General features: G+C 36.1%; 1 protein-coding gene across 5 annotated transcripts; it reads left to right on the plus strand.

The window, feature by feature from the left end:
- Positions 1 to 2,849: 2,849 nt before the first annotated feature.
- LOC26526341 (transmembrane protein 65) lies at positions 2,850 to 23,690 on the plus strand. Of its 5 annotated transcripts, none has more exons than XM_026982916.1 (7): positions 2,850 to 2,875; positions 3,936 to 4,090; positions 19,921 to 20,043; positions 20,166 to 20,207; positions 20,265 to 20,332; positions 20,388 to 20,591; positions 20,649 to 20,899. In XM_026982916.1, exons 2-7 carry the CDS (start codon positions 3,994 to 3,996, stop codon positions 20,757 to 20,759), a joined length of 645 nt encoding a protein of 214 aa, XP_026838717.1. In that variant the 5' UTR covers positions 2,850 to 2,875; positions 3,936 to 3,993; the 3' UTR covers positions 20,760 to 20,899. The 5 variants fall into 5 exon arrangements, with proteins under 5 accessions (XP_026838717.1, XP_026838716.1, XP_015012785.1 ...); XM_015157299.2 differs by lacking the exon at positions 2,850 to 2,875 and adding an exon at positions 3,453 to 3,672 and having other exon boundaries at positions 3,728 to 4,090; XM_026982915.1 differs by lacking the exons at positions 2,850 to 2,875; positions 3,936 to 4,090 and adding an exon at positions 3,159 to 3,288.
- Positions 23,691 to 23,960: the final 270 nt, after the last annotated feature.

A 23,960-nucleotide genomic window follows, 5' to 3' on the forward strand; every position in this document is an offset into this window, starting at 1 on the left:
CGTGGGTATCTGGATCAAGGAAAAAACTCTCCTGAGTGCAGAAAGGAACAATTCCGGCTACAAAAGAGGCTATCCCGGGTCCGCTGGAAGGCGGTTCTGCCCCTCTGAAACCCAGGTAAATTTTCTTATTCCTATTTCTAGGTTCCATTCGGAACGGACTCACGTTTGCCTTCTTTCATTACTCTCCCATAGGTCGAGAACCAACTCCAAGGCCAGCGCATCGCTCCTATCATAGTGTGCGTGGATGCACTCTATCAATGTTTTACCCCTCCCGGACTACCAACCTCGCCTACTGGGTCAGATTTCCCTCTTTTAGTGCTCATTCCGGACGATATTTGTTTCACCCGCGGCTATCGGTCACCGTTAGAATGCAATACTCTTTTAGGGAAGTTTAGTGCTTTGTTTAGCCTTTGTTCTGTCAATGTTACTTCGATGTCTGAAATTTTCGATACTTTTAAAAGCTTTTTGGCTTGTACCTTTTGGTTTTGATCAAAAGTGTTACGTCTGCGTTTTTTTATATGCATCAACTTTTCCTCAAGAATCATGATCTACTGATTTCTTAATTAAAAACGTTAAAACTGTTTTGAATGTATTACCGTTTTTGCTTATATCAATGTTAAGGTAGGCATATTAATGTTCTTGCCTGGAGAAGGACTTGGTCCGAGGGAAATGCACCCTATGTTCAGTTACCTATGTCAGCGTAAGCTCCTCGTATTCGAGGCGTGGGATCTTGGTAAGCCTCTTACCTCTCTAACATAACGAGAATAAATATTATAAGTGCCCGTAAAATAACTAGGTTTGTACCGTTCGTCAGTTGTCAGTGCTTACTGCCCTAAAAGCTCAGGGCACAAAAACACATAAAAAAAGAAATATCAAATATTATACAAGAAAAAACAAAAATAAAAAATCTTCTTATGTCAAAGTTGTACACAAAAACACAGAAAAAAAGATACTGCTTTTCTTATTCATTTATAGATGGAAAAACAAAAAAAACATAATAAGGGTCTCAAAGGGTCGCTGACCTAGCGCAAAGTTAATCAGTGTCCGTCTTCGCCTTTCAAAATGTTCTTTAAAAACAACTTGCTTATTATCATTAGTTAATTCGGAACTACCTTTAAACAGCTAAAAAAATCTATTTTGAATTGTTCTGATCGATACGTATCGATATTGCCTCAGAATATGGAAGTTTCAAAATTTAATTTAGGAAATTGTGGAAGAGATGCCTTTCGCGAAGACGCTAGAATATATAATAAATATAAAGAGTGAAAAGTCGAGTAAGCAGCGGAGTAAACCTGACTTACTGATCTGTGGTGTAAGATACGAAAAAGAAATGATGATTTAAAGGCATTAATGTCAGTGAAAAAATAAACGAGTATATTATAAAAAACAAGAGAGAATGCTATAGTCAATGCCATAGTCAGATAGTGGAAGTCCGAAAGAGAAATTTCCGCATGTTCTGGAATATCGGTAGAAATTGGAGATAAAATAATAAAATGATAAAAAACTTAAAATATTTTTTTAAAAGTGTGGATTCGTGACAGTTCTGGGAGTTTGTGGGCGGCATGGCAAATGTATATAAAATACAAAATAAGAAATCAAAACACATCACAACAAATAGAAATGGAAAAAGCTCCATTACCACTACCATATCCATCAATCCCAGCCAGTGACGTATTTGCGCCACCCAAGCCGGCTAATTTAATTATTTCAAAGAACTAATCCAACCCGATTCGTAACTTCTTTTATTTGACAAAACTTTAATTACAGCGTTGGTCAAAAGTATTTACACAACGAGCTTTTTTTTCAATTGAATTGACAATTGACCACCTCTGTATGTCGACGATCGAATACTATAGTCAATAGGTATAGTTATTATTTTTAAGTGAACTAGAATTCGTGAACAAGTCCGAATGTTAAAGTATGCCCAAATGTGTCTGGGCATACTGTTTTCGCCAGTAACTTCCCGGGAAAATGAAGCTTTTCATTGTCGAGCGAAAAGTAGGACACACTGCGGTGAGCTTACTTAAGTACTTACTAATGTCCGAGGTTAAACTTATTCTTCAAATGAAAACGAGCATACTACCAAGAAATAGTATGCCCATTTCTTCGGGATCCACAGTGTGGAGTAGCTATTTATGGCATCTTTGAACGCGCGACAACAAGATATATATAAATAAGTATATATACTTATACACATATATTACTTTATTAAAAAATAATAGGTAGAAAATAACTTCACTATATTATATATATTCTATATAATATATATGTTTTAAAAAGGAGGGAAATGCATATATCGCTGTAGCGAGTACCCTATACCAATAGCAACATTTAATTACAGTGTATTTAAGTGAACATTAAAACCTGGCCATAAAACTCGAGTGGCTCGCGAAATACGATCTTCCAGCCACGCAGTACAGTCAAATGTACAGCCAACTTGACAAATTTACAACTACCGCATTAATTTAACTAATGACCATCCATGCCTATAAAAAACCACTTACTTTTTTGTATTTAATGTCTAATTTGGAATTCTATATTATTTTTAGAGTTATGTTACGACATTAAACGGTTGGATAAGCCGTGACCAACCGCCGAGCTGCCCTAATGACAAGAAATGTTGACAAGCTTTTAGAAAAAAAATTAATAAATTTTAATTATATTTTCATAAATTAATTGAAAGGAATTGCTGAACAAATAAATAATTGTTTAAGTGTTATGATCAATTTTAACTTTAAAAAATAAGCGCACGTTTCGCATCTTTCATGTTTCAAAATTTATGAAAACATTAATGTATGGTTTCCAATTTTTTTTGTGTGTCAATGTAGCGCCTTTTAAATAGCAATTGAAAAAGGAACGGTGATAATTGTACATGGTAGTAGTGCTGCAGATTCATTACCAGATTCGTTAAAAGAGAATAAATTGAATCGTTGCCAAGTCGATGTGACCATGTCCGTCAGTATCTCGGGAACTATAAAACCTATAAACTAAATATGATTCGTGCCTTATTGCATGGGCCAAACTTATAAAATTTATTATGCATTTAAAAAAAAATTGAATAATTGTGCCGCCGTTTTCTTTTTCACGCGCACTCTAGCACTCAACCCGCAGTCACGCCGAAATTTGGAGAAATGTTTTGAACCTGTTGTATAATATCATTTTTCTTGTCACAAATGTTGACCCAAAATAAAAACTACTCAAATTTTATATCCTTGATCATCTTAGAAATTTTGTCTTCTTCTTTCTTTTATTGTAAACATAGAACTGGTGATGAAACGCATAACACACGTAGGTGTAAATTTAAGAGTGACATGAATATATCGTTTAAAAATAATGTCAACATAAGTTTTAAAATAATATTATAACACAATATATATATATAATATACAGTTACCTATACAAATAAGTTTGATGTAGCGATCCAACAATTTTGGGAATACCCTATTTATTTTAGTATTTGGCCTAATGTTACCGTTCGTTGTTTATAGATTCAACCCCATTTTTGTTATTGCACTTGATTGGGAATGTATAAATGCAATACATCACCTAAGAAAACTTCCCTCCATTTGATAAAGAAACGCAAAAAAAATATACTGCACTGGTTGAAAGAAAGCTTTACAGTCAAACCGATACATTCGAATCGCAAGTAAATTTGTTCGCGATTGTGAAATAGTGAGTTGTGTGTGTACTTTATCATGCGTGATAGTATATGTTTTACTGTCAACAGGACATCCTTAGACTATTCTGCTCAGATTATTTGACGTGGGATTGTATTTATCTAAGAAAGTATTGAAAACTAAAAGAACGCCAATAATGCGAAATACATTTCAAGCCGCTTTTAGGGGCTTAACGCGACAATACATTATAAGGCAGTCGTGGCCCTGTGGTAGAGAGTTGAGGGCGCAACTGATAATCCCGCCGTCTTCTACATCTAGCCCATTTAAATGCCGGAACTACTCAAAGTTTAGCAACCATCTGTCCACGGATCGGGCGATGGAGCTGCTATGCAACCTTGATGATGAGGAACGCAGCAACCTGCGTTCCGCTCTTGACAGGCTAGATGCCGACAAGGAAAAAAAGTTGTACGAGAGTAAGTTATTCTCAAAATAAATTTTTTATTTTACTTGACTTATTTTACTTGATAAACGTAAGGGTATTTTTATATCAACTATTTTCAAAACGAAAAACATAACAAGATTTAAAACTTAATATATATAAGCCCACAATATTGCAAACGCTTGTTTATAAAATATTATTTTAATACCTATACATATTTTACAAAATATGAATTTCCTAACTAAACGTGATAAAATTGAAGAAAAACGAAACACACGCTGCGATCAAACAATATTACCAAAACAAAATTTTTCCATTTTTAATTTTTTTTTGTTTAAAAGCACGATTTGAGAAACTTTAGTTCCACTACTTTTAGAAAATCGAGCTAATTTTCCTAAATAACCTAAGTCCTCCTTCCTGAACAGCTGGCTAGAGACTTGTTGAAGCATTTTCAAATCTTTGTTTTTAAACAAATTTTGTCTTAATATAACAAATAACAAAATAAAACAAAAAAATATGCCCAAAAATAAAAAAAATTATATTTACCCTTTTTGGTGAATAAAAAACATTTGACTTTCTTTGAGTGTGCTAGGAAAGGGATAAATAAACTCGCTTTTGACGGCTTCCCCCTTTTAAAAGCATCGATGACGTCATACGTTTCCCTGTATAATTTATAACCAATTTGTTATCGAGTTAACAAAGCAAATGCTAGTGATCTGCTTCTTTTTGACCAGCTCCTGCAGGGCGGCGAATGCGTCACTCATATTCAGCGTAAAAGTGTTTGCTGAGTTTGTGAGGTCTACTTTTATTTTTACATTTCCAAATTAAAGGCAAAGGTTAACTTAAAGTGTACGTTTCAGTGTTGCGCACTGCGACTGAAAATTATAAATCTATTGTCAATTAAAAAATTGGTAAAAATATACATATATGGTAAAAAGAAACCTTTCCTGTTATTTTTAGCTGAAGCACCAAGCTGATAAACACAGAAGACTTAATGCTGGTTATTACCAATTTTCCTAATTTTAAAAGCTGTCTTAGCTATATGCTAGCTAGCCAGTCTGTATGTGCCTCTTGTGTTTTGCCATCCATCCCTACATTCACGGAGATATCTTTGGATAAACCCTGAAAACGACAAGTTTTGAACAAATACTTTTCATTTATCTTTACAAATATTATGTGCATTAATATTCTTAATAATAGTTGCATATATCATATGTCGTTATCCTGATCATTCAAACCAGGATCAATATCCGTGTCAATCTGGCCAAGTCTGTCTGTCCGTATGAACGCTGTGGTCTCCGGAACATAACGGATAGAAAGTTAGGTTAAGACATGCAGATTCTAGCGGTCACTCCTACTCTAATTACCACAAAACTGCCACGCCCACACTTGTAAACAATTTTTTAATTTTTTTATATTTATTTGTCTTGCCAATTTCTATCGCCAGTTCATCAATTTTGTTGAAATTTCTCCCTAGCACTTTCACTAGCTGAGGAACGTATATCTACTTCTTTTAGTCTAAGTCAGTGTGTTATAATGATTTCGTTGAATTGAGGGTAGAAGGTGAACTTTTGATCATTCTGGCATGCTCGTTTAGTAACGCTAAGTCTGCAGCCGTACTGCTCCCAAATCGATTAGAAACGTTGGGTGATAAGCAATATGAAAACATGTCTCCTACCATAACGAATGCATTCGGGGGATAAAGACAGAATACCCGAAAATAAATTATTTCGTGTATGTTGAAATAGTGCACTAGTTTTTGTGGCCGAACCAGTGATGATCTAGATAGCAAAAGCTCCAAACTAAAATAAATTGACACAAGGCTCGGTGTAGCAAGCGAGCTCAGCTAAGCTTAAGGTGGATTAAAGCTGGTAATATGCCCTCAGCGGTACCTTTACAGTTTATTAGTCTTGGGCTATTGAAAAATCATCTAAGGCGTACAAAACACGCTACTGTTAGGCAGCTCACATGATACACATCATTACGCAGCCTTCACGAAAATAACTTAACTTTTCCTATGATCAGCAGTTAATAAAAGGTTCGGAAAAACACTACTATTGGTCACAAAATTTTTTTAGAAAGCGTGCATACAATCATAATTAACCTTTTTTTAAGACCCATACAACAAATCTGCACACATTCACTTTCTCTTTTTACATGCTTTCCGCGAAGGCGTTCCTCGTTTCACCAACCTTTATGCTTTCGTCATCTGGTCACACTATTTTCCTTTATCGGTTACCTCCAACTTTCTATGTCTTCAGGTTGGTTCGGCGTTTCCACTTCGTAGTATCGGTTTTTTTTAACAGTTATTCCTTGATGTCTCCAGGTCCAAAGTCCAAGGTTTTACCTTTTTCCTGGTCTAAAGTTCACCTTGGTACCGTTGCTTCCTTGAACTAAGCATGCTGACCATTTCCTCATGACTAGGTTTAAACAGAAAGATTCCAGCACCTTTTGTAAGTTTTGATCTTGTTCATTAGACCTACTCTTACGAACTCCGAGGATAAGATTATAAAATAGATCAATCTCGATTTTGCATTGAGATAATGTCCATTTGTCCATTTAATCTACATTTGGTTCGGTTTTCATTATATTTTTCTTCTGCGGCTCAAAATGCAATGGTTCATTTCTCATTTTCGTTTTGTTTGGCCATTATTTTGTTTTGCAATTAATTGAATTTAATTTCCTCTTTGAATATTGCACTTCTCCGTTTATATTCTTTTAATTTTGATTATGATATTTGGGTACTACTTTCACGTGTGTTTCACCATTATACGTGATATTTTCTAGAACATGATGGTGTTCCCGATCGCTCCGTATTTAAACTAGTCAGGGACTTTCGTTAGTAAGAATTCTTTTGATGTCTGTCCATACAGAATATTCTAATACTGTCGGCTAATTCCGCCGACTCTGTTTTACCGACTGGTTCATTTTGGCAATTGCCGGTGTATAATTACTATGGGAAGTTACGCGCCGATAGGTCGAACCAGAGCTCTTCCCAGAACCAGCGTAGCAAAACACCCGGAAGCGCACGTCTGTTCTGACAGCTCGTGTCACAGAATACCAATAAAGGGCTCCATAATCCCATTCTCACCACGCCAGGAACTTATCGTCTCCTCCTTTACCACCCGCATATTTTTTTGAAAACCTCAGCCTTGTAGACTATCTCGTCGTTGGTGGACTGCTTGACGTGTTCTACTGTACTGGTATACCTCGCGTACGCCTTCGGACTCTGTCGGAATGTCTGGCCTGTCCCCTTCTTGACTATCCTCGTGCAGGTGTTCATCTGACCGCCCAAACCGCACTTGCGTCGGCCGTTTCTAGACCGCGGCGATCCCGTTATTTCCCTTTTTGCGCGCGTTCCGCTCGTTTCCAAGATTCTGCGAGGTCGCTCCGCTTTGCTTGGGTCCAACGTACACTGTTTACCATTTGACTGCCCGCATTCCCGCCTTCTGCGCTGTATATTGTTATTTTGATTGGCAAGAATGCCATGCAAATAACTAAAAATCCTTTTTAAAAGATCAAGTGGGGACCTAACTGGATATTAATCATTCATTTCAAAAGATGATTAATTCAGAGTCAAAAGCATTTTTAAAGTCAATTATTTTTTGAACCTTGAAGTAAGCTCAAAAAAAAAAACGTTTTTAAAGCCGTGCTGGCATGAAATAATAATATAATTAACCTGCAAAGGTTATTATAATATAAATATAAATATAAATATAAATATAAATATAAATATAAATATAAATATAAATATAAATATAAATATAAATATAAATATAAATATAAATATAAATATAAATATAAATATAAAATATCACTACTCAATCTACATCTCTACATCTCCATATACCTCTAACTACTCATCTACCTCATCCAAATCTCTCACCTTCTCCCTCTACCATCTCATATCACTCTCCATCTCCATCTACCTTAATCTCCTCTCCCTCTCCCTATCCCTCTCCCTCTCACTCTATCCTCCTAACTCTCCCTCTCCCTCTCCCTCTCCCTCTCCCTCTCCCTCTCCCTCTCCTCTCCTCTACCCTCTCCCTCTCCTCTCCCTATCCCTCTCACCTCTCCCTCTCCCTCTCCCTCTCCCTCTCCTCTCCCTCCCCTCTACCTCTCCCTCTCCCTCTCCCTCTCCCTCTCCCTCTCTCCCTCTCACTCTCCCTCTCCCTCTCCCTCTCCCTCTCCCTCTCCTCTCCCTCTCCCTCTCCTCTCCCTCTCCCTCTCCCTTCCCTCTCCGCTCTCCTCTCCCTCTCCCTATCCCTCTCCCTCTCCCTCTACCTCTCCCTCTCCCTCTCCCTCTCCATCTCCCTCTCCCTCTCCCTCTCCCATCTCCCCTCTCCCTCTCCCTCTCCCTCTCACTCTCCCTCTCCCTCTCCCTCTTCCCTCTCCCTCGCCCTCTCCCTCTCCCTCTCCTCTCCCTCTCCCTCTCCCTCTCCCTCTCCCTCTCCTCTCCCTCTCCTCTCCTCTCCCTCTCCCTCTCCCTCTCCCTCTCCCTCTCCTCTCCCTCTCCCTCTCCCTCTCCCTCTCCCTCTCCCTCTCCCTCTCCCTCTCCCTCTCCCTCTCCCTCTCCCTCTCCCTCTCCCTCTCCCTCTCCCTCTCCCTCTCCCTCTCCCTCTCCCTCTCCCTCTCCCTCTCCCTCTCCCTCTCCCTCTCCCTCTCCCTCTCCCTCTCCCTCTCCCTCTCCCTCTCCCTCTCCCTCTCCCTCTCCCTCTCCTCTCCCTCTCCCTCTCCCTCTCCCTCTCCCTCTCCCTCTCCCTCTCCCTCTCCCTCTCCCTCTCCCTCTCCCTCTCCCTCTCCCTCTCCCTCTCCCTCTCCCTCTCCCTCTCCCTCTCCCTCTCCCTCTCCCTCTCCCTCTCCCTCTCCCTCTCCCTCTCCCTCTCCCTCTCCCTCTCCCTCTCCCTCTCCCTCTCCCTCTCCCTCTCCCTCTCCCTCTCCTCTCCCTCTCCCTCTCCCTCTCCCTCTCCCTCTCCCTCTCCCTCTCCCTCTCCCTCTCCCTCTCCCTCTCCCTCTCCCTCTCACTCTCCCTCTCCCTCTCCCTCTCCCTCTCCCTCTCCCTCTCCCTCTCCCTCTCCCTCTCCCTCTCCCTCTCCTCTCCCTCTCCCTCTCCCTCTCCCTCTCCCTCTCCCTCTCCCTCTCCCTCTCCCTCTCCCTCTCCCTCTCCCTCTCCCTCTCCTCTCCCTCTCCCTCTCCCTCTCCTCTCCCTCCCTCTCCCTCTCCCTCTCCCTCTCCCTCTCCCTCTCCCTCTCCCTCTCCCTCTCCCTCTCCCTCTCCCTCTCCCTCTCCCTCTCCCTCTCCCTCTCCCTCTCCCTCTCCTCTCCCTCTCCCTCTCCCTCTCCCTCTCCCTCTCCCTCTCCTCTCCCTCTCCTCTCCCTCTCCCTCTCCCTCTCCCTCTCCCTCTCCCTCTCCCTCTCCCTCTCCCTCTCCCTCTCCCTCTCCCTCTCCTCCCCTCTCCTCTCCTCTCCCTCTCCTCTCCTCTCCTCTCCTCTCCTCTCCTCTCCCCTGCCCTCTGTCCCCTGGCCCCCTTGCCCCATCCATACCCCACTCGCTACACCACTTGCATTCGCTCTGAGCAATTGAAGTGGTAGGACGTGTCGTAGAGCGAAGTCATTTTTTCTGTTGTGTCACGGTGCGATGGAGCGTTCGCTGGAACAGCGGTACGCCATAAAGTTTTGTGTGCGACTTGGAAACTTATCAAATGCTTCGAGAGGCCTTTAAGGAGGAGTGCATTTCGAGATGTAAGTCAGACCCCAAATTATTGGTGACAATAACAACTTCGGCCGCGTTAACATAAACAAATGACTTATAGACATAAACATACGCCGATACCGAATTCGTTTTTCCGCAGTTCTCTTGAACAGAGCCACTTGTGCTCCACATAAACAGCGCTATAATTTAATTAATTTTATATTTTTATTATTCACTACACATTCCAAACATTAACGGCATTCAGCAGGTCACAAAAGACCAGTTACTTAAAATGACTGTTGACATGTTGGTAGTACATAACCATAAGCCACGTCACGATGACCTTGTGTGATACAATACAATCTAAACATCCTTATATATATTAAAATATATAATAGCCTTCTAACCTGGAACAAATAATATAAACCTTCATGCGCTAACGATTATAATTCAGCAGCGCTGTCATTTTTGTATACATATGTATACATATTATGTACATATGTATATTAGGTTTTCGATGCTTACTCCAGATGCATCTGCTACATGATTGACATTCCCCTTGGGGTATTACTGTTAATTTAATTTTTTCTAATTTTAATGTATTCATTATAAAATGGTTTTAACTATTAAATGCCTTCCGCAATAAAAATTCTGAAATATTTTATTACTCAGTGAGTTGATGCTAAACATGTGTTGTTCAGAACAGCCGACAATTACTAAATTTTCCATCTAAAGAAAAGCTTGTAATGCATTTTCATAAATGAATTGTCTGCATATAAACCGTTATGTAAACGCTTCAAGCGATAACGACATTATGTATTTTTTTCTTGGAATTAGGGACAGATTTCTTGAGTTCCAAGAGAAGTGGCGTATTATATTGCGGTATATTTTTTGCGGACGTTGATTCCAACCTAATCACTTTTCGTTTTAATTTTTTTTTGTTGGATTTGTCTTTTATTATTTTATACGTTAAATATTTTTTTATACACTTTTAATGTTTGTGTTTTATGGCACTGACGACAAACCTCAGCAGGGGGCTATGAACGGTGTTCTTTTAGTGGAGGCGATCACAACTGAATTGACATCAATTTCACCTTTATTGCAACTATTATCTTTAATACGGTTGCAATCTGGACTTTTTCCTTTCCTTACATATTTTACACCAATATAATATGGGGATAAATGATCTTGGCATAAAATCAGCGATGAAGTGCTTACCACAAGATCTTCTGTTAATAAGTATTTTTCGGCCCATTTCATTAAAATTGTTGGAAAGTTTGGCAGGCTGAACTTGTTCCCACTGATATTTGATCTTTTTTTCTCGGCCGAAGTCATAAGGGCATTAAATATTGACCAATAAACCTCTTTATAAAAATAATATATGAATTTGAATTCAAACCAGTGTATATAACGATTGCGCTAAAAATTGCAAAAATACGTAAACAATTAATATGTTCTTAATTTTGCACTTATTAGCAATTACTAATAGCTTTTCTATGCAGCAAATCAACTTTCATTAAATATATGGAAGCGTTTATTTAGTCAAAGTTAAAAAATAAATTAGCAATTGAGAGCTCTATGTAATAGTCAGCTTTAAGCAAACGGATTAAGAGAAAGCAAAAAGAGGAATATTAGAGTTGGTACGTTGGTACAAAACCTAACAAAACCATGATATGCATATAAATTGATATATGTAAATCAATATATACATATAATTACAACTTCGCAGTTTGTTGGTTTATAAAAAAAAAATATTTTTATTAATCACTTTTAAACTTAAGCGAACGTCGGAGACAAATTCACGTCTTACACAATTGAAGTATGAATAAAATCTAAATCTAATTTGCAAAGCGAACGCTTAGCAAACCCTTGGCTCAGCTTATTTACTTCTTTATATTGAGCGTACATAGGCTCTCATTTATGTTTACGTTAATTAGGCGCTCTCTTGAGTGGATTGCGCATGGATACAGATCAGCCGAGTTTGAGCTACGTGGAAAGTTTTGACCCTTTAAGCTGTGTAAGCAGTTTTCACCCTTCTAGTGGGAATAACGAATAAGACTGCGGATGTTTATGTTAAATTGTTTACATCGGCCGAATTTGTTATTGTCACCAAGAAGTTGGGGTTCTTATATGCTAAGGCATTCTTGGTTCTATGTTCTATTGTTGCTAAGTAAGAGAATATATAAAGTGGCTGGTATATGTTGTAGATATATGTTATGTGGTTGAGCACTACATATGTCACTACCCCAACCTTAAAATTTAGCCTGTCCTCAGGCGGATATTCTAGGATACAATACAGGATTAGTATCAAGTACTGTATTTATATTTTCTGTTGTTATACTATTTTGTTGTTATATTTGTTGTGAATTCTCTTTTTTATATTTAACAATTAATTTTTTGGGAATGCCTTTATATTTATAAATAAAATATAGTATAAGTGCAAGTATTATAATAGAAATTATAGGTAATGTAACAATTTGTAATGTGTTGTATGTATTAGTGTGTTCTTTAATTATTTCTTTAGCATGTATATATGATAATGGTTCTAACTTTGTTACATTGTTATTGATATAGACCGTTTGTGTGTAGTCTAGTGTTGTGCTTGTGATTAATATGTTTTCTATTTGAACAGAACAATTAAAAGCTTTTATTATATTGTCTCCTATTATAATTTCTCTATTAGTTATACAGTTTTGATTTAATACAATTTTTGATAATTTCCAAGTTAAAATTATGTTTGGTTCTATATAAGTTATTCCAATATTATGTGTTTTTGAATATCTACATTCTGTTGGTATTTGATTAAATATTCCTGTAATACATTTGTTCATTATTGGTTTTCTTGAGTTTTGTTTATAAACTTGATTATCATGAATATAATATTTATCATTTACATTTTCTATAAGTATATTATTATCTTTGTCTGGATATGGTACGATGTTAAAAAGTGCAGTTTTTATAATGTCTCTAGGAATATGGGAAATAATAAGTATTTCATTTGCATCTGATTTTAACCATGTAGAAGTTTTTATATTTCGCAATTTTCAATGTATTCGTAATTTGTAATTTAAATATTAAAAGTTCTAATCTTCTGTCACCTTCACTTATTGCGCTTAAATGGCTGATTACTTCAATGCCTCTATTGACTACATCTATTACTTCATTCAATTCATTAATTTGAATACTATGTTGAGAAAGATCGTTTATTTTTTGTTCTAATTCTTCCTTGTCATTTTGATCTAAAATGCCAAAAAGGTATTTAAATATTAATGAAACCACGTTTATTGCGTTTTATTATTCTTCTTCCATTCATCTCTCTGTCTAATTTTTCAGTTAAATATTGGATTTGGGCTATAGTACCATATTCTTCAGCTAATTTAATTAAATTTGCAAAAGTTTGTTCGGTTTTTGTAAAGTTTACGGACAAATAGTGATATTCATAGTTATATTAATTGATCCTGTTTTAAATATAAGATATCCATTTTTAGCATGTATTGGGTTAACCTCTAGGCTTTGACCACGGACGGCACGGACGAAACATATTATAAATGTTATTATGAATAACTGTTTAATCGGACTCCTCTTGATTTTCGGGAGTTGAGCTGGAATTGTATACAAATTGTATTAATTGAAAATTGTATTAATTTTCTTTTGTTTTTTAAATTTAGAATTATAATATTCAATAATGTTTTCTTCCTCTATTTGTTTCTTCGTAATGTTTCTCATCTATTTGTTCTATGCGTCCTGTTTTCTTAAATGGGTTAGTTGTTTTACTTTTTACGAATGGTGCTTGTTTATATCTGGTATCTACTTGATACCTATGTCTATCTTTATTCAACTTATCTATTTTTGATTGTTTCTCCCTTTGGGTGTCATATGCAGGTGTTCCTGCATAAATGAAAATATCAGCTGGTATTCTCCCAGTTGTATTGTGTTTGGTTTTATGATTATATACATAGAGAATAGTTTCAAATTGTGTTATCTTATTTTCCGGGTCGGACTCACTATTAATGATTCTTAACTTTTCATTGACTGTTTTATGGAATCTTTCAATGTCAGAAATTCCATTTTTACTTGTTGTAAGTGTAACGCGGAACATATAAAAGCTGAATCTTTATCGGCCTTTATTTCGGACGGTTTTTCCATTTCACTGAAAATTTTAAGGATAGCTCTTTTCGCTTCCAGCCAGTCTCTACTGTTAACTTCAATCAAGGCGGCATATTTGGAATAAATGTCAATGCATGACAGGAATGTTTTATTATTGATTAAATAAAAATCGATAACATATTTTTCTCCGGGATTAAAAGTTTCTGGTGTTAACTCATAGTTTAGTTTAGTATCTCTATGTTCTGTTTTGGATATGTTACATTCTTCGCATTCATTAATAATGTTCTGTATTAACTTTTGGTAGTCTGGGTAATAATATTTTTCTTTGAAAAGGTTAGTTTGTTTCTCTATTCCTGGGTGTAAAAGTTCTCTGTGGCTTTTTATAATTATTTCTTTAAATTCTGAATATGTTTCAATATCTTTTAATTTGATGTTTGATTTCATAACTTTAGTTATGTTATTCGGACTGACAATTTCAATGTAAGCGTTTTGAAATGTAAGGAAATCTATTTTGTTATGAAAGAAAATTACGCTTCTTTTAGTACATAAATATTCTTTAATTAATTCTTGATCTGGATATTTGTCATTTCTATGTAATGCATTTTAATTATTGTTTTATGAAAGTATCCTTTAGTTTCTACGGTATTATTATCGTCTTTTATAAATTCTACCTGCCTGTTGTAGTAATTAATTGGCCTTTCCGTTAAGGAAATATAAGATTGGTTATCTTCTTGAGCACTGTGAATAGTAGCTTGTGTTGGTAACGAAATGTTACTGGAAGTTTCTCCTAGGAAGTTTTCTTCAATTTTTACTCTTGATAGAGCATCTGCTACATGTGTAGAAACACACCAGGGAGATATTTGCTATGGTAATCAAATTCATTTAATTTGATTTTCCATCTCTGAAGTTTCATGTTTGGCTCTTTAATTGAATCAAGACAATGAAATCAATTTTCTACCAAATAAATAGGACCTGAAATATTTAGTGGCCCAAACAATAGCAAGGAGTTCCTTTTCTATTGCGGAATAATTAATTTCATGTCCGTTCAGAGTTCTGCTCGCATAGCATATAGGTTTATGCTCTTGCGATAATACCGCGCCTATAGCAAAATTGCTGGCACCAGTAGTTAGTGAAAAAGACTTTTTAAAATCTGGGTGTATTAATATGGGATCGGACGTTATTAACAAATTCAAAAGCTAAGTAATAGTCTGAGTCTTTGATATTTATTATTGATCCTTTTTTTAGTCGTAATGTCATTTTTTTTTGCGTTAAAAACCGCAAAGACCAATAAATGATTTTATTTCCTTAGTGGACATTGGTATAGGGAAATTCACTACGGCTTTAATTTTTGTGGGATTTGGTTTAATACCATCTGTTGTAATTATATGCCCTAGGAATTCAGTTTCTTTTTAAGGAATTCGCATTTGTCTAGCTGTAATTTTAAATTTGCTTCCCTGAGATTTAAGAATACCTTTCGCAAGGACATTATGTGCTCTTCCAATGAAGTGGAATACACAATTATGTCATCCATATATACGAGACAGTTTTTGTATATTAAATCTGCTAAGAGATTATTCATGCAACGTTGAAAAGTTGCGGGTGCATTTTTTAAACCAAATGGCATTCGAGTATATTCAAAATGACCATTTTTGGTGGAAAAAGCTGTCTTCGCTATGGAATTTTCATCCATTTGTATTTGATGAAAACCTTTTGCGAAGTCAATGGTTGTAAAGTATTGGCAATTTCCAAGCTTGTCCAATATTTCATCCATTACCGGTATTTGGTATTTGTCATCAACGGTTATTTCGTTGAGGTTGCGATAGTCAATGACTATGCGAAATTTCGATTTTCCCGATGCATCTGGCTTTTTGGGTACTACCCAAACCAGAGAGCAATACGGAGAATTCGATTTTCTTATGATGCCTTGTTGCATCATGTCTTTCATTTGGTTTTCGAATTCTTCGTCGAAGCTTTGTGGGTATTTGTATGGACGTCTGTAAATTGGGTCTTCGTGTTTAATTGTTATGATATGCTAGTTGTACTTGTGAAGGTCAAATTTTCACCTTCTTTGTACTGTATGTCACTAAACTCGTATAAGACACTGGTGAGGGCTTTCCTCTCTTCATCGTTTAGATGATCAAGTCGAAATTCATTTGTTTCATTGAGTTCGTTGTCAGTTACATAATTGACTACTCAATATTTGGGGAATCTAACAGGTTTTCTTTTAAACTCTCTTTAGGTGTTTCTTCTTCTTCATTAATATCTTCAAGATGCAATTTAAATGTGTATTTATGTAAAGTAACTGTATTGGATGTATAGCATATAGTTGCTTTGGAATCTTCCAAATATTCCCTGCCTAACAAAATATCATATGTTTCTGAGAATTTATGTAAATAAAATGTTTGCTTTGTTGGATATAGTTTACTAGGTTTTAATGCAATTTTTGATTTTAAAATAATTTGACCGTTTATTGTGTGTACATCCTATGCAGCTTTTGAGTTAATCAGACAATTGGAAAAATTTGTACTCATCAATTTTATTGATGAACCTGTGTCAATCAAACATTTGAGTTTGATATCGTACATAGTTATTTGTATGAATGGGTAGGTTCTTCTTCTTCTACTTCTGATTCCGATCCCGAGGCAAGTTGATGAAAATTTTCACTAGTGTCCATTTTAGACTGACCACTGGAACTTTCACGCTGCCTTTTTTGGGGCTGGTTAGTAGTAGAATAAGATGTGGGTTTTTGATAATTTAGAGTGTTTTGCGCTCTACCTTGGTCTAACTTTTGTTTGAACTCACTGTATGTCGCTTGGTTATTTTCAACCCTTTTTGAATTATTACTTGCATAATTATTTTGATTTTGCTGTGTTTGAATATAATAAGGTTTTGTACCTTGGTCATTATTATTTCCTTTATTCTTTTGAGAATCATTATTTTTACTACTGCTTTGTGATGTAGATGGACTGTTTGATTTAGCTTTAGCTTTTTCTGTATTTAATACAATTGTATCGTAAAGGCCTTCCCTTTGCGCTACTTGTCTTAATAATGTTGTTGTTGTAATGTCGTACCTTGCTAAAGTCATGAACATTCTGTCTGGAATTCTTTTATAGTATTAGCCATTGCGGCGGTATAAAGAGTTGTATTTGTATAATTATTTTCTAGTGATAATTTATTTGAAATTTCGAAAATCTTATTTTCTAGTTCTTCTACAAACTTACGAATACTACCACTCCAGAACGTGTTGTAAAGTCTTCAATGAGGACTGATCGTAGTTCAGCCCAAGTGTTGCACTGTTGTAGCTGGGACACTTCTTGTGCGTGTCGGGACAGCTGCATCTCGATGGCACTGTAGAGTACACTATGTTGCCTCTTGTCTGTTGTCGGGTATAGGGACATCACGAAGTCCACACGTCTCACAAATGATGCCAGTTCTCTTGTGGAACCGTCAAATGTTGGGATGTGGCGAATCTGGCCCAAAGCCTGATTCAAATGTAACTCGGATAGAATCATAATTTGTTCACTGGGTTGTGCCATGTTGTTGGCTATTGTTGATTTTTGCTTTTGAATCACTCGGTAGGTTAATACCGGGGTTTTTATTTTTTTTTAATTTTAAAATTCACACACCTTCGTAGCGGTCCAATCAAAGTTAGATGGGCTACACTGACCTGGTAACAGTCACACCTTTTATTTATTTTGGTGAGTCACGATTTAATGGTCACTTGCAGTTTTTAATTTGTATTAATAGTATCCAACATCGAGAGTTAGATAACTATTCACAAATATTTTGTCACATAGATTCTTTTGCGGATCTGCTTTGTATAAACTGAAGCACAAACGAAACTTTGTTCGCCACGAGCTGCGCTTCATTAATCTCGAACTAATCTATTAGCTCTAAGAGATTATGTTCACACGCGGATCCTACCGGCTGCGCCAATTACAACTTTGCAGTTTGTTGGTTTATAAAAAAAAAATATTTTTATTAATCAAAAACTTAAGCGAACGTCGCAGACAAATTCACGTCTTACACAATTGAAGTATGAATAAAATCTAAATCTAATTTGCATAGCGAACGCTTAGCAAACCCTTGGCTGAGCTTATTTACTTCTTCATATTGAGCGTACATAGGCTCTCATTTATGTTTACGTTAATTAGGCGCTCTCTTGAGTGGATTTCGCAGGGATACAGATCAGCCGAGTTTGATCTAATTTGATCATCATAACAAAAGTTTTTTTTTCCTAAATATAGGAAATATTTAATCACGAGCATACACTGCCAGAAACGCTGGGAAAGATGGGTTTTGAAATATTAAATTTATATTTAAACTCTAATTTTGATTATTTATAAAGTGAAAAATATTATTTATTTATTATATATTACACAGCTATTATATTATATTATATATTATTACAGCTAAATTAAGTTATTATTATTAATTCATATTAATGTTATGCACTGAGTATTTTATTTTTTGGGGTTTGTTTTCACTTATTTATATTTTATGTTTCACTTCTTTCAATTTTTTTTATATTTCATTCTTACCTTTGCCAATATATTTTCAGGAAAAATTTCGAAAGCAAACATATTATTTCGTAAATGAAAATATTAAAGAGGAACAAGAAAACTAACCTAGTTATAACCAACTTAGATAATCCTCCGCTACATTTTGTTTTCCTTTTTTGGGTTAAGCATGATTTAGGTTGGGAATACATGATTCGGCCGGGAATTAATTTGCTTTAGGTGAGATATTTGTTTTTGTTGTTTAAGTACACGTGCATTAGCGGAGATTCGGCTAAGGCCTAACAAATATATACAAAATTGGATTTTGATCGGCCTGTCTCCGACGATTCGGGTTGAAGGCCGCCGAATTTTTTGGGGAAAAATTCTTAGCACTAGGTTCCAATCCTATAAAAGTTAAATTAGTTTATTAGTTTAAAATAAAATATTTACTCTGGTAACTTGATCAAGCTTATTCTTATGCTACCAGAGCACGTCCGTTTCGTTCGCTGGTCTGATTGAAAAGAATAGACCAAGCTTCGGGCGGATATAGCCAAGCTCGCGGCGAAAATTTGGAGATCGTGTTAAGCCCTTTTCAATATGGGAAGCGATATCGCTATTATCGATATTATCTCCGGAGTATCGCTACTTAGAATACTTTCGCTTAAGCGGAGGCTTAGGCTTAAAGTAAGTACAGAAAGTATGCTATAAAAACTCTTTGGCTGTTTGCCGATCATTACCTAATTTGGGCTTAAGAGTAGACTTTTGGGCTAAGAGTGATTTATTATTTATTACCCAAGTGCTACTACAAGTGGGATCCGGAGCAGGAACTTATCATAAGCTCTGTGTTATCTCGACACATGTTTTAAGCATGCAGATTTCAGAGATATAGACGCGTAACCGCCCAAAACTACCACACCCATACCTATGAAACATTTTATAATTGTTTTATTTTATGAAAAAATTTTACAATTTCTCGTACGCACTTTCAATAACTGATTAACGGTTATTTGATAGTCGGTGATCTCGACTATAGATTCTCCCTTGTTCTAGTTGAGAAAGGTGTTAAAACCCCCTAAGAATTGTACTAGGAAGGGTAGAGATATTTTTCTGGGGTATGGAAAAATACGCTCTTTAGATAAACTGTTAAAGCTGTTTAATCGCTTCTTCAGATTGAAGGAACAATTGGATATGATATTTGAAGGCTTTAGATAGGGAAGGATATATATAAAGATGGGAAATTGGTCATTAAGACTTCAACCAATTTACACGATATTTCTGAACCAATGTCTGCTGTGGCAAAAGAGAGGTGCGTTATATAATGTGTGGGTAATCTGTCGTTCAATCGTATTCTAAGTTAAGCGAATTGTTGAAAAACAGAATGGTCTAATACATACAAACGAACCAGGTTAACACCGTACACTAAATCAATTCTTGTTATGGTTTTTGACAAAAATGTTTTATTTATTTTTCATATCCCAACATCGATATCTTAATAACACATATCTGACACTGGAACAAAAAACACGCCACCGCCTCGGCTCACACATCACTATACATCGGTTTTAAGGTCAACTGGCTTTTGGCAGTTGGCGTACTCGCTTCGGACGACTTTCCAATAAGACGGAATTGGGCCAAGTTATTGCGGGAACTTTTTGTGCAGTGCCCGATGATTGGCTGCGAAAAAAATTGGGTAAATAACTATATCAGCCACTAACATAAAGCTGTGCCTGTGGATATAATACAGCATCCGCATCATCAACGAACTCTTAACCCTATAGTGGTATCATACTTTCCTTTTTATTTTGTTTGCAGTTGAGACGGCAGCATCACCCACTGCAGGTCAATTGTACAGCAGTAAGTAAATGTCATAACTTGTTGGTTTATAACTAATAAGTCATCATATATTTTTAGTTTTCTTTGTAAATGCAGTGCCGTTTGTCGCTTTCGGATTTCTTGACAATTTCATAATGATAATGGCGGTAAGTATGATGTATAGACAACCATATAAACGTGTAAATATATTTCCATTTGTAGGGCGAATATATTGAATATTATTTGGGCCACTTTATAACGCTGTCTACAATGGCAGCCGCAGGACTAGGCAACACCATAAGCGATATTCTGGGCATCACTATGGCTACCTACGTTGAGAATGGGTGCCAGATATTGGGTCTAAAGCAGCCCAATTTGACTCCAGCGCAATTTGAATTAAAGTCTAGCAAGCAGTCGTCAAGTTACGTATGTTAATCAAAGAACAGACAAAAGGGTTTTTCATATCTATATCTATTATTTTAGGGTCGAATTGTCGGGATCACTGTGGGCTGTCTGCTTGGAATGTGTCCTTTATGGCTTATGGATGAAAAAGCAGATAAGGTGAACGTAAATGATGAGATCCACAAAAACTAGAAAGTTTTCGAGCTTGTCAAGAGAACGGATATCGCTAATAATTTAACAACTTTTCATATTTTAAAAGGATATCATGATTTTTTGTTGAACATCTTGAATATGTATTAAATGTTTGTTATGCAACTCAATAGAAAAACGTACCAAAAGTGTCTGAGAAACAAATATGCTTATCGGTGGTTATTGTCCTTACAAACAATATGTTAAATTTATAATTATATATATTTTATATTTATATTTATAATTTAATACTTTTTTTATCACCTAACCACCTTATAACAGATTACTCGAAAAACCTCAATATGTATAAGCCATACTATAGGTTTAACTCTATAATGCTTTTGAATGTCTTTAAATTTTACAAAATACAATTCTTAAGTAAATTTATCATATATATACAGTGCCGTTCAACAGAATAGCTTTGAAAAATATTTTTCATATGATTCCTCTTTTTTTGTTACAATTGCAAAACTTTTGACTCTTTTGATTTGACTCGTTACTTTCATCGTTGTTAACCAATTTTGAAAAATGTAATTCACTAAAAAAAAAGATAGAAAAATAGGTCAAAGTCAACACATCGTTAGTAATCCTATATATACTGATAATCTAATCTGTACTGAAGCAGATCATTGAAAACCAAATAGTTGAGGGAAAAACTATATGGGAACAGCATTCTAACTAGTTGGACCAGAGGGCTATTATTACTATTTTCACAATTCAAGAAAGGATGTAGTACACCCTTCTACTGAACGAGTATCGGGTCTAAAAAACACACAAATCTATTACGTCTAACGTCACTATTTTAATTTATGAAGAAAAGTTATATAGATTTCGAAAAGTTTATTGTTTAAAAAAAGTATATTGTGTGAAATGGCAAAATTTTGCAAAAATGCATCAATACAAGACTTTCATATAGTAATTAAATAACTTTCGATCTTTTAACAAAATGTCCAAATGCTTATGTCCAAAAAAAAAAATACAGTATCTTTAGGTCCTACTTTAATGTGCCTACATGCATTAGGACCAACGTCGATTATCAATTTTACCATTTAATTAATCAATTTCCGCTTTTTAATCAGTATACATAAGTCGTAAAAATATTTTGATTTATTTAATATGTACATATGTACATATGCACATATGCACACAATGCAGCAGCATTGTGACCCAGCGTACATATGGAAACCAGACTTTAATGAAAGACTTGATTAATAACACTAATATAAAACTTTTAAACAATACCATTAATTTTTTTTTGTTTGCTTCATTAAAAATGATTGCGCTTTTTATCGTTTATTGTACGCTGTAAGCACCCTTATAATAAATATAGTGTAAAACACAATACTCCAGATTCATATAGGAATCGTCAAATTGACAATCTGAACGCACTACACGTTAGCAAATTAAAACCTCAAGCCCCTGTTTTGCATCGCATATGGACTACTACTTTTTACTTTTTTGGTGAGGTATCGTACATCATATAAAAAAAATGTAATAAATATTTATGTTGAGCTAATAAGTATTTTTATTAGCTATTTTTAGTATAAAACGACGACTTTAAATATTACGATTTTCGAATGTAGTTTATTTTATTTGTGGTTACAGCGATTATTGACGATGGGCAGACTTCAGACAGCAGAACATAAAGCCAAATGAGAGGAAAGAGAAGGGCTTTTGTGCCTATTTACGCAGATAATAGCCTATAAAATTGCACAGTATCGCATAATTGTGTTTACAAAGTTGCAATGTTTTTAAAGGATGAATCTCACATACTCCCCCCGTTGAAAACGAGCGTGGACAACATCAGTAAGGGGTAGCAGACATCTTATTTACTGATCCCTTCGTCCATTCTGATGCTTTTCTTAGTACGGCAATTCGGCCGACTTCATCTCTTCTAGAAAGCAGGTCAAAATCTCCATTTCGCGTAACTTACCGGATACAGCCATGGAAGTAGTACTTAGATGAAGGTAACGCAAAAATAAGCATTGAATGTATTGAATTTTTCTAAATGCTTCACGAAGTTCATCGATCTTCTTCAACCTCACATAAAGAACGGACTCGTCGCATGAAATTTAACTAAGCTTGAGAGGAAGCCCGCTAAACGTTCTGCTCTACTCGCCTTGCGCTGCAAAAACGTCACCCAGCTTGCATCAGCGGTAACGTTTCAAGAATTTTCAGCAGCTTTGGCGACAAATACAACAATAAACCAGCAGAAAAACGTCTCGAAATTCGGTTTAAGCGGGAGATGAGCGCAAAGATAATTAGCGGCAGCAGTCCGTTACTGGGCTATAGATGCGCGCAAATATAATTCCTTATCTTAGGTAATCAACGGAAATTACTTTTAATGTTTACTGCCCTCAACTTTTACTGACAGTTGCAGACAAATGTTTGTTGCTGATTCAACGCACTCCGCACAAAAGCGATTTAATAAAATTTAAAGTTTAAAACAACTATGCATGATTTGCACCTGGTGTTGTTTAAGCTCAAATCGAGTCGGGTTCACCAAATAAGTTTAATAAGTTTTTTATTAGCTGTTGGCTACTTCGCTCCCAAATTGAACACGGATTTCAAGTATTCGCTTGGATCTCCAATGATCAATCAAACTATGAAATCAATCAAACGATCAACTGAAATCTTTATTCATTGTTAATTAATTCACTGGTTTACATTATAATTCTTACATTTGCGTTTTCCTCCTCAGCTCGCACGTCCACGCCGTTTTCCAATTTCTTGCATTTGCTGCTTCTCAGCGCTTGGCATTGATACTACGGTTCTAAGCTTGCGGTACAATATAGAAAATATACAATATATATTATCTAGGGCGTAGGTAAATCTGGGCGCAGGGCCGGATTAATAACTTCGGAATTACGGCACGACGTCAACATTCCATTTGCCGACTTATCATTCCCCCTCCCCTAATTCACCTGCTCCAGCTGTGTATTACCAACTAATATATCATCTTTGCCAGCTTTACCGACGGTCGTGTCACTAATCGATCCACTCCACTGTGGTCCAGAACTCGATTTATTTGGCATAAAGTCGAAAAATTGATGTTACATGGTTCAAACTTCACACAATTTATTGTAATGGCATTGATAATTTGTGACCAAATTGGCCAGTGCGACCAAGACCACGCTTGCCGCCCCTGCAAACTATTTAATAGTAGATTTAGAATAAATACAAATTATTTCCTGTTCTATTTAA

The sequence above is a fragment of the Drosophila erecta genome, unplaced genomic scaffold, assembly GCF_003286155.1.
Source record: "Drosophila erecta strain 14021-0224.00,06,07 unplaced genomic scaffold, DereRS2 tig00000264-arrow-arrow-pilon, whole genome shotgun sequence".
NCBI classification, from domain to species: Eukaryota; Metazoa; Arthropoda; class Insecta; order Diptera; family Drosophilidae; genus Drosophila; species Drosophila erecta.

What these genes read in the sequence shown, in the direction of transcription:
- LOC26526341 (XM_015157299.2), top strand. Translation starts at nt 3,814, where the DNA reads ATGCGAAATACATTTCAAGCCGCTTTTAGGGGCTTAACGCGACAATAC. An exon ending in GGAAAAAAAGTTGTACGAGA is followed by an intron (nt 4,091 to 19,920) that starts GTAAGTTATTCT and finishes ATCGGTTTTAAG; the next exon opens with GTCAACTGGCTTTTGGCAGT. An exon ending in TGCAGGTCAATTGTACAGCA is followed by an intron (nt 20,208 to 20,264) that starts GTAAGTAAATGT and finishes ATATATTTTTAG; the next exon opens with TTTTCTTTGTAAATGCAGTG.